At 46.0% G+C, this 10,171-nt stretch overlaps 1 protein-coding gene across 1 annotated transcript; it reads left to right on the plus strand.

Moving 5' to 3' along the window:
- Positions 1-1,064: 1,064 nt before the first annotated feature.
- LOC133987879 (ADP-ribosylation factor-like protein 8A) lies at positions 1,065-7,105 on the plus strand (the record flags this gene model as incomplete). Its single annotated transcript, XM_062427357.1, is given in 2 exon segments — positions 1,065-1,135; positions 6,029-7,105. Coding segments are annotated over 2 exon segments (124 nt in total), but the record flags the coding sequence as incomplete, so codon positions are not given.
- Positions 7,106-10,171: the final 3,066 nt, after the last annotated feature.

The following is a 10,171-nucleotide window of genomic DNA, read 5'->3' on the forward strand; positions in this document are numbered from 1 at the left end:
AAGCTGAATCTCTCATGTTTTAATTCCAGAAGCAGTAAAACAACGAGTAATAAAAAAGTTGTTCAGAACTTTTGTGCACCAGGGTGTGCTAAGTCAGCTATTTAAGTTTGAAGCTGCCACGATGAACAACATAACATTTGTAGGAGGCCAAGAATCGTCAAAAATCCCACATGTAACAGCAAATTGTGCACTTCCTGTTGGATTTAGGTCAGTGGTGTGGTGTGTCAGAGTGTGATTTGTAGGTCTTGATAAGACAAAAACATTAGTCTTGGTTTGATCTTTCTACGACATTCCTATCAGGCGTAGTGGCCGTTTCAGTGTTTCTAGGTGGCGCTAGAGAGTTCGACGTTGTTTGTTTTTCCATTTTATCAAATTTTTCCCCAGACCTGATGTGCGTTCCGAATTTGAGTTTTGGAGCAGGTTTAGGGGGTCAAATTAAGGCTCAAAGAGGCGCTAGAAGAATAGCATCGTTATAGCTTCTGTGTGGATCTGGACTTCTGGAGTCCTCGCCCTCTTGCCTTTCGGCTCGGTCCCTAATAAAAAGCTGTGTGCATAATATGAACACATGACAGCCACATGTGACTGAGCCTAATTGAACTGAACGGTCGCTGCAGTCATCACATGTTTTCAATCATTAATCTGAAGACGTTCATCAGAAATCCACAGAACTGAATCATTCACATCAAACAGATAAACACATGAAATAATGGAGTTTAAAAATGTAGCATGGTGATCACGTGATGAGTCATGTGACCACATACAGAGTTCAACACACTGTCTGTCTGTGTGTGTGTGTCTGTGTGTGTCTTTGTGTGTGTCTGTGTGTGTCTGCCTGCGTGTGTGTGTGTTTGTGTGTGTGTGTCTGTGCGTGTTTGTCTGTGTGTGTGTTTGTGTGTCTGTGTTGTGTGTGTCTGCCTGCGTATGTGTGTGTGTGTCTGCCTGCGTGCGTGTGTGTGTTTGTGTGTGTGTGGGTGTGTCTGCCTGCGTGTGTGTGTGTGTGTGTCTTTGTATGTTTTAATTTGAATTGATTGTACGTGTGTTTTTGTGTTTCTTTTTAAAATCAGGAATCTGTCAGCCATCCAGGACAGAGAGATCTGCTGTTACTCCATCTCCTGCAAGGAGAAAGACAACATTGGTACGACACACACACACACACACACACACACACACACACACACACACACACACACACACACTCACACACTCACGCAAACATGTTTTTCTCCATCACTTCAATTTGCTGGAATTCAAAACTTTTGTCTCCACACTTGGTTTTTAGTCACTTCTGGGGTTTCTAGCATTTAAAACTTGTGAGATATATGTTAGTTTTTATATCTTAACAGGGAAACACACACACACATACACACACACACACACACACACACACACACACACACACACACACACACACACACACACACACACACACACACACACTTTTGCACTCACACACAGAAATGCAAACAAAGGTCAAAGTTTGTTTTTATTGCACCAACTGGAGTTTAACGTCACCAGCTATTAACTATTTAACATTGTCGGATAGTTACATATAAACACTGATGAGAAGCAGAACCATCTGAACTGTAACTGGTCACATGATACATTCAGTAGCGCGAACATTTCCTGGAGTAAAGTTTAGACTGCTGACGGAAAAACAAATTATCCTGCAGGATTGACACTGCAGAACAATGTAACTTCCTCTTTTTGGGTCATGAGTTCTCTTAGTGAGAGACGGAATGTGAAAGGTTAATGTTCATGTGACTGTCAGTTTAAAAAGAGAAAACAAGATTACACACATTTCCATCTAACAGACACCATGACAGCAACAACTGTATGTTAGACGGATGAAAAGCAAGAATGAATTGGGAGGAATTCAAATTGGGAGCTATTGGGAGGTAGTGGGAGGTGCTGGAAATAGTGGGAGCTACTGGGAAGTGCTGGGAGGTAGTGGGAGGAGTAGGAGATACTGGGAGGAGTGGTAGGTGCTGGGATGTAGTTGGAGGTGCTGGTAGGTATTGGGAGCTATTGGGAGGTAGTGGGAGGTAGTGGGAGGAGATGGGATGAGCTGGGAGGTATTGGAAGGTATTTGGAGGTAGTGGGAGGAGTGGGAGGTAGTGGGAGGAGTGGAAGGTATTGGGAGGTAGTGCTGGGAGGTGCTGGGAGGTAGTGGGAGGTGCTGGTAGGTAGTGGGAGGAGTGGGAGGTGCTGGTAGGTAGTGGGAGGAGTAGGAGTTACTGGGAGGAGTGGTAGGTGCTGGGATGTAGTTGGAGGTGCTGGTAGGTATTGGGAGCTATTGGGAGGTAGTGGGAGGTGCTGGGGGGTATTGGGAGGAGTGAGAGGAGATGGAATGTAGTCGGATGAGCTGGGAGGTATTGGGAGGTATTTGGAGGTAGTGGGAGGAGTGGAAGGTATTGGGAGGTAGTGGGAGGAGCTGGGAGGTGCTGGGAGGTAGTGGTAGGAGCTGGGATGTAGTGGGAGGAGCTGGGAGGTATTGGGAGTTGCTAAAAGGTAGTGGGAGGTATTGGGAGGAGTGGGAGGTGCTGGTAGGTAGTGGGAGGAGTAGGAGGGAGTGGGATGTGCTGGTAGGTAGTGGGAGGAGTAGGAGGGAGTGGGATGTGCTGGTAGGTAGTGGGAGGAGTAGGAGGAGTAGGAGGTAGTGGGAGGAGCTGGGAGGTACTGGTAGGTAGTGGGAGGAGTAGGAGGTATTGGGAGGAGTGGGAGGTGCTGGTAGGTATTGGGAGCTATTGGGAGGTGCTGGGGGGTATTGGGAGGAGTGGGAGGTAGTGGGAGGAGATGGTAGGTAGTGGGAGGATTGGGAGGTATTTGGAGGTGCTAAAAGGTAGTGGGAGGTGCTGGTAGGTAGTGGGAGGAGTGGGAGGTGCTGGTAGGTAGTGGGAGCAGTGGGAGGTATTTGGAGGAGTGGGAGGTGCTGGTAGGTAGTGGGAGGAGTGGGAGGTGCTGGTAGGTAGTGGAAGGAGTGGGAGGTATTTGGAGGTAGTGGGAGGAGTGGGAGGTATTGGTAGGTAGTGGGAGGAGTGGGAGGTGCTGGTAGGTGGTGGGAGGTAGTGGGAGGTGCTGTGGTGTAGTGGGAGGAGTAGGAGGTACTGGGAGGAGTGGTAGGTGCTGGCATGTAGTTGGAGGTATTGGGAGGAGTGGGAGGTGCTGGTAGTTAGTGGGAGGAGTGGGAGGCGCTGTTAGGTAGTGGGAGGTGCTAGAAGGTAGTGGGAGGCGCTAAACAGTAGTGGGAGGTATTTAGAGGTAGTGGGAGGAGTGGGAGGTGCTGGTAGGTAGTGGGAGGAGTGGGAGATTCTGGTAGGTAGTGGGAGGTGCTGGGGTGTAGTGGGAGGAGCTGGGAGGGAGTGGGAGGTGCTGGTAGGTAGTGGGAGGTGCTAGTAGGTAGTGGGAGGAGTGGGAGGTATTTTGAGGTAGTGGGAGGATTTGGATGTATTTAGAGGTAGTGGGAGGAGTGGGAGGTATTTAGAGGTAGTGGGAGGAGTGGGAGGTATTGGTAGGTAGTGGGAGGGAGTGGGAGGTGCTGGTAGGTGCTGGTAGCTAGTGGGAGGTGCTGGTAGGTAGTTGGAGGAGTGGGAGGTGCTGGGGGTATTGGGAGGTGCTGGGAGGTAGTGGGAGGTACTCGGAGGAGGTGCTAAAAGGTAGTGGGATGTATTGGGAGGAGTTGGAGGTGCTGTTAGGTAGTGGGAGGAGTGGGAGGTGCTATAAGGTAGTGGGAGGTATTGGGAGGAGTGAGAGGTGCTTGTAGGTAGTGGGAGGTGCTGGGGTGTAGTGGGAGGAGCTGGGATGTAGTGGGAGGTACTGAGAGGTATTGGGACGTGCTAGAAGGTAGTGGGAGGATTTGGAGGTATTTAGAGGTAGTGGGAGGAGTGCGAGGTATTTAGAGGTAGTGGGAGGAGTGGGAGGTATTGGTAGGTAGTGGGAGGAGTGGGAGGTTCTGGTAGGTAGTGGGAGGTGCTGGGGTGTAGTGGGAGGTACTGGGAGGTGCTGGGGTGTATTTAGAGGTAGTGGGAGGAGTGGGAGGTATTTAGAGGTAGTGGTAGGTAGTGGGAGGAGTGGCAGGTGCTAGTAGGTAGTGGGAGGAGTGGGAGGATTGGTAGGTAGTGGGAGGTGCTGGGATGTAGTGGGAGGTACTGGGAGTTATTGGGAGGTGCTATAAGGTAGTGGGAGGAGTTGGAGGTATTTCGAGGTAGTGGGATGTATTTAGAGGTAGTGGTAGGAGTGGGAGGTATTTAGAGGTAGTGGGAGGAGTGGGAGGTGCTGGTAGGTAGTGGGAGGAGTGGGAGGTGCTGGTAGGTAGTGGGAGCAGTGGGAGGTATTTGGAGGTAGTGGGAGGAGTGGGATGTATTTAGAGGTAGTGAGAGGAGTGGGAGGTATTTAGAGGTAGTGGGAGGTATTGGTAGGTAGTGTTAGGTGCTGGTAGGTAGTGGGAGGAGTGGGAGGTGCTGGTAGGTAGTGGGAGCAGTGGGAGGTATTTGGAGGTAGTGGGAGGAGTGGGATGTATTTAGAGGTAGTGGGAGGAGTGGGAGGTATTTAGAGGTAGTGGGAGGTATTGGTAGGTAGTGGGAGGAGTGGAAGGTGCTGGTAGGTAGTGGGAGGTGCTGGTAGGTAGATGGGAGGAGTGGGAGGTGCTGGGGTGTAGTGGGAGGTACTGGGAGGAGTGGTAGGTAGTGGGAGGAGTGGGAGGTGCTGGTAGGTAGTGGGAGGTGCTGGGGTGTAGTGGGAGGAGCTGGGAGGGAGTGGGAGGTGCTGGTAGCTAGTGGGAAGAGTGGGAGGTGCTGGTAGGTAGTTGGAGGAGTGGGAGGTGCTGGGGGTTTTGGGAGGAGGTGGGAGGTGCTGGGAGGTAGTTGGAGGATATGCTAAAAGGTAGTGGGATGTATTGGGAGGAGTTGGAGGTGCTGTTAGGTAGTGGGAGGAGTGGGAGGTGCTAGAAGGTAGTGGGAGGAGTGGGAGGTATTCGGAGGTGCTAAAAGGTAGTGGGAGGTATTGGGAGGAGTGGGAGGTGCTGGTAGGTAGTGGGAGGCGCTGGTAGGTAGTCTGAGGAGTGGGAGGTGCTAGTAGGTAGTTGGAGGAGTGGGAGGTATTTAGAGGTAGTGGGAGGATTGGTAGGTAGTGGGAGGTGCTGGGGTGTAGTGGGAGGAGCTGGGATGTAGTGGGAGGTACTGAGAGGTATTGGGACGTGCTAGAAGGTAGTGGGAGGATTTGGAGGTATTTAGAGGTAGTTGGAGGAGTGCGAGGTATTTAGAGGTAGTGGGAGGAGTGGGAGGTATTGATAGGTAGTGGGAGGAGTGGGAGGTGCTAGAAGGTAGTGGGAGGAGTGGGAGGTATTCGGAGGTGCTAAAAGGTAGTGGGAGGTATTGGGAGGAGTGGGAGGTGCTGGTAGGTAGTGGGAGGCGCTGGTAGGTAGTCTGAGGAGTGGGAGGTGCTAGTAGGTAGTTGGAGGAGTGGGAGGTATTTAGAGGTAGTGGGAGGATTGGTAGGTAGTGGGAGGTGCTGGGGTGTAGTGGGAGGAGCTGGGATGTAGTGGGAGGTACTGAGAGGTATTGGGACGTGCTAGAAGGTAGTGGGAGGATTTGGAGGTATTTAGAGGTAGTTGGAGGAGTGCGAGGTATTTAGAGGTAGTGGGAGGAGTGGGAGGTATTGATAGGTAGTGGGAGGAGTGGGAGGTGCTGGGGTGTAGTGGGAGGTACTGGGAGGTGCTGGGGTGTAGTGGGAGGAGTGGGGGGTATTGAGAGGTGCTGGTAGGTAGTGGGAGGTGCTGGTAGGTAGTGGGAGGACTGGGAGTTGCTGGTAGCTAGTGAGAGGAGTGGGAGGTGCTGGGGGTATTGGGAGGAGCTGGGAGGTAGTGGGAGGTGCTGGGAGGTACTGGGTGGTGCTTGGGGGTATTGGGAGGAGCAGGGAGGTGCTGGTAGGTAGTGGGAGGTAGTGGGAGGTACTGTCAGAACCAGCACACCATGACAGCAACAACTGCCCCCCCTCTCCCTCCATTGTTGTTCACGCTGCTCTCTCTCTGCAGACATCACTCTCCAGTGGTTGATCCAACACTCCCGGACTAAGAGGAGTTCCTGAGAGCAGAAGCGCCCCCCCCAACAGAACAGGCCACGCCCACTTGATCAACCCCCCCACCCTGAAAACCCCACCCCCCCCCTTTTCCCCCCAATCTCTGACTATCCCCCTGTACATCTACCCCATCCACATTAATATCATCCACCACGCCGACCTCACGATGCACTGATGCCTCTTTTTGTTTTGTTGGTTTATACAGAATACACACAAACACACACTCACACATATATATAAACTCAAGCGTCTGTCTTTTTTTTTTTAAAGCTTTCAAGAATAAAACGCCGCTGCACCGTAGCCGAGTCAAGTCATTTCTATTTATAGAGCACATTTACATTCACACAGACATTTGTATGACAGTCAACAGTGTTAAAGGTGAATGTTAGAAAACCAGCTTTTTAATACTTAAGTGAGTTTAACCCAAATTAATGAACACATTATCAACTGTTTTCATAAAGACCAGGAGGTGTTTTTATCAGCTTATTTAATTTGCTGTTAACAGTTTGCTCACATGATCTTACAGATATGAAATAGCAGAAATGAGATAAAACCTACAGAGCTGATTTCAGAGTGTCCAGTCCAGCAGACAGCAGCTTCACTCCTGAATCAGGCAGGTTGGGATCGTAGCTCAGGTCCAGATGTGACATATGGGGGGGGTTGGACTTCAGAGCTGAGGTCAAAACTTGACAGTGAGTCTCTGAGAAAGTCTGTTATGACACTTAAATTACAACATATGTTATTAAAAGTCAAAACCTGGATGAGTAAAACCAGACGTTGGGGTTTAAAAAAAAACAAAAAAAAAGACTTTTTTAAAGATATCAGCTGCAGAAAAGTGGTATCAGTGCATCTCTACAGATCCACACACACACATCTCCCCCCCACACACACATTTCCTCTCCCCCCAAACACACACAACTCCTTCATCTTTATTTTTAAACTGGTGTTTATGCTAAAATAAAATCCTTTTTTTTTTTGTACAGCGATATTGACTTTTAATCATCACCGTAACTGGGGGGGAAAAAAAGAGGAACTGTTTTTAAAGACACACAGGTAGCATTGTTATAGCTACTGTGTGGATCTGTACTCTCTGATGATGCCCCCCCCTCCCCCCCACCTATGTCACCTCTTAGCCAGTAAACACAAATTTGCCTTCATCGTCTCCCCTCTCTTTCTTTTCTCCCTCCATTCTTCCCTGTCTACCTCCACATCTTCCATCCATCCATTCATACCTTCATAATTTCATGATCCTGAGAACCCCCCTCCTCTTCCTCCCCCTCCCCCTCCTCTGTTGTAAACTGCTTGTCCTCCTCTGTATTCCCTCTATACTTCCCTTTTATTTTATTTTTGAATGTTACCTTCTTTCTCTTCTTTCCTTGATGCCAAGCCCCGCCCCTCGCCGTCTCTCTCTCTTTCTCTCTCTCTCTCTCCTGCTGAGCGAGGGATTAAAAAAAACCTTTTTATTGCACTGTTGATTTTGGTTTTGTAAGATATTAATAATGAGAATAATGTTAATAATCTTCTTATTGTGGCATAACCTGGTCTGTCCAGATTTTAAGGAAGTGGTACTTTAACTGGAGAAGGAGAAATGTTATTGTTTCTGTTCATATCTCTGTAATAAGCTTTTTATTTCTTATTCATTTTATATTGTTATTATTTTGTATTGTTGTTTTTTTTGACTTCATAAGTCTACTCTGGATGTTGAACCAGAGTTCAGTGTTTTCTGGTCTGAGACGTCTGCTGATTGGACCAGGACTGTCATGTGATCACATGCTACGTTTACTACGCTCACATCATGTCAGATTAAAAAAAGATAAATCGTTATTTTTAATTTAAAATCTACCACAACTCTCAGATAAGATTTACTTAATAATCACATAATGATATTTATGCAAATAGAACCGCTGACTAAGAGGTTTTCATTCATTCATCGTTCATTCACCGCTAAACGTGGTACTTTTAATGTTCAAATACAGTTTTTGGGATTTTTTTTTTTTTTTCATTTTCATGTGAAGGTGACTAAAATAATTTAATAGTTCTAACAAAATGAACATTTGTCCTATTTGGCCTTCCGTACATTCTCACAGAAAATGTCCACATCCTGTTTTTAATTAACACTAGATGGCAACAACAATATGGAAGTTTGTGGCTTTATAGTAGTGAAATAAAATAATTTAATCAAAATGAAAATTTATTTGTGTGCATGTGGTGTATGACAACATTAAAGTCCAAAGTCCAATTTTCATTGTTGTGCTTGAAAATGTATTATTACTACCAGTATGAAAATAAAAATGAATAACTCCATTGACAAAAAAACCCCCCATAATGTGTACTCATAATGACTCAATTAAAAGAAGTGAATATTAAATTGTCAGAAAACCTGGAAATTAATTTGAACATAAAGGTTTTGAACTAATTGGGATATTTCTAAATAAAATAAATGATGTTTCTCGTGTTGAATTTGATTGTAATGAACTTGGAGAATAAAATGATTCTTTACATTTTCATTAAAATAATTATTCAATCAGCACATAATTACAAATGTAGTTTTTTCATTTACTCTCTACTTTAGGTCACCCATTTTTATTTTATTTTAGCATTAACGTTGCATTTTCACAATTAATTTAATGATTACTTTTTTATTATTTCACCACAGTTAAGATACAGACAAGAAACAAATTGGTACGAGAAACAACAAAGATATTCCGTATTATTACTTATTATTATTGTTATGCATCTTAACCACTAAGCCTCTTTTCATTTTCATTTTAGCTGTAATTAATTATTATAAATCTTGTTGTACATCACGCTCATACAAATGCAAAACTCACATTTCAGTGTAATTAAATAGTTCATTTTTTTTATTTGGCAACCTCACACTTCCATACATGAACCCTGTTAAAGACCAGAGTGTGGACTGTGTTGACACCATAGACTGCATAAAAGAAATGGACGTAACAGCCGTGACGTCACCCATTGGTTTGTGGACTGCTGCTCGGAGGCCAATAGTTTCGGATCTGAGCAGCGCCATCTTGAACATTTCAGGTGCATGCTGGGAAAAATAAAACAGGGATTCTACTTATATGGGCATCAGGAGGAGCATGAGGCGCCCTCCTGAACCTGTGAACCAATCAACCTGTCAATCACGACGTAGCCATGCCCTAATGCATACCCTGCTTTATCGTCACATATAAAATCAGGGAGGCCAAAATGTCCCAAATGAACATCATACTGCATTGAAGAAGGCTTTAAACTAGCGATTGAGACCATAAACACATTTTGAAAACGTTTACTGAGGTTAGAAATCAAGTGAGAAGTTGGTGAATTCTCCATTGACTTGTATAGAGATGGAAGTCCTTTTGACACCAAAACGGTCACCCCTGGTGGCCTTTTGATAGAATGCAGTTTTAAGTTACTTCCGCGTTGGCCTCATTTCAGAGGACCGGAACTCCCCGCCTGGTTGACGCTCCTTTTATTTATGTAATTTATACGTTTTAGTTATATAAGCGTTTGCACAGCTGGTCCAGGTTTACTATCAGCTCACAGTGAATGTGAAAGAGTTTATTTCAATAGTGAAGAATCTGATTTCAATCACAACAAATCAGAGAAAGTATTAAAAGCAAGTTTTGACAGATTATCAGTTACCTCTTGATTTGTAGTGCTTTTAACTTCCTGTCTCACCAGAAACTGATAACTGAGTCCAGTGACAGGTTTTTATCTGAATCTTTACAACGTGATACAAAGAGCGTCGTCACACCCTCAAACCATTTTCACACTACTTATACTTATATTCACGTGTTTGCTCGGTCCCTCCTGTTGGTTCACATCATGTGTGACACAACATCCTGGTCCGGACAGCAGCCAATCAGACTGCAGGACAAACAGGAAGAGGAAGGAATATTACCTATCTGTATGTTGTTCTGTACTAAGGTCCGTTTTGTTTAAAAGTGCTCAAACTGTCAGCTGTGTGTGTGGGAGATTAAATCTGTAAGTGAACGCTTGCTCGCTTTCCACTGTGGGGATTTTTAGGTTTAAGAGAGACTTCAGGGCTTTTAGTCAAGAATGGTTCAAATACCCAAAACTGTTATTGATGATTAAT

Source organism: Scomber scombrus, chromosome 10 (assembly GCF_963691925.1).
Source record: "Scomber scombrus chromosome 10, fScoSco1.1, whole genome shotgun sequence".
Classification (NCBI taxonomy): domain Eukaryota; kingdom Metazoa; phylum Chordata; class Actinopteri; order Scombriformes; family Scombridae; genus Scomber; species Scomber scombrus.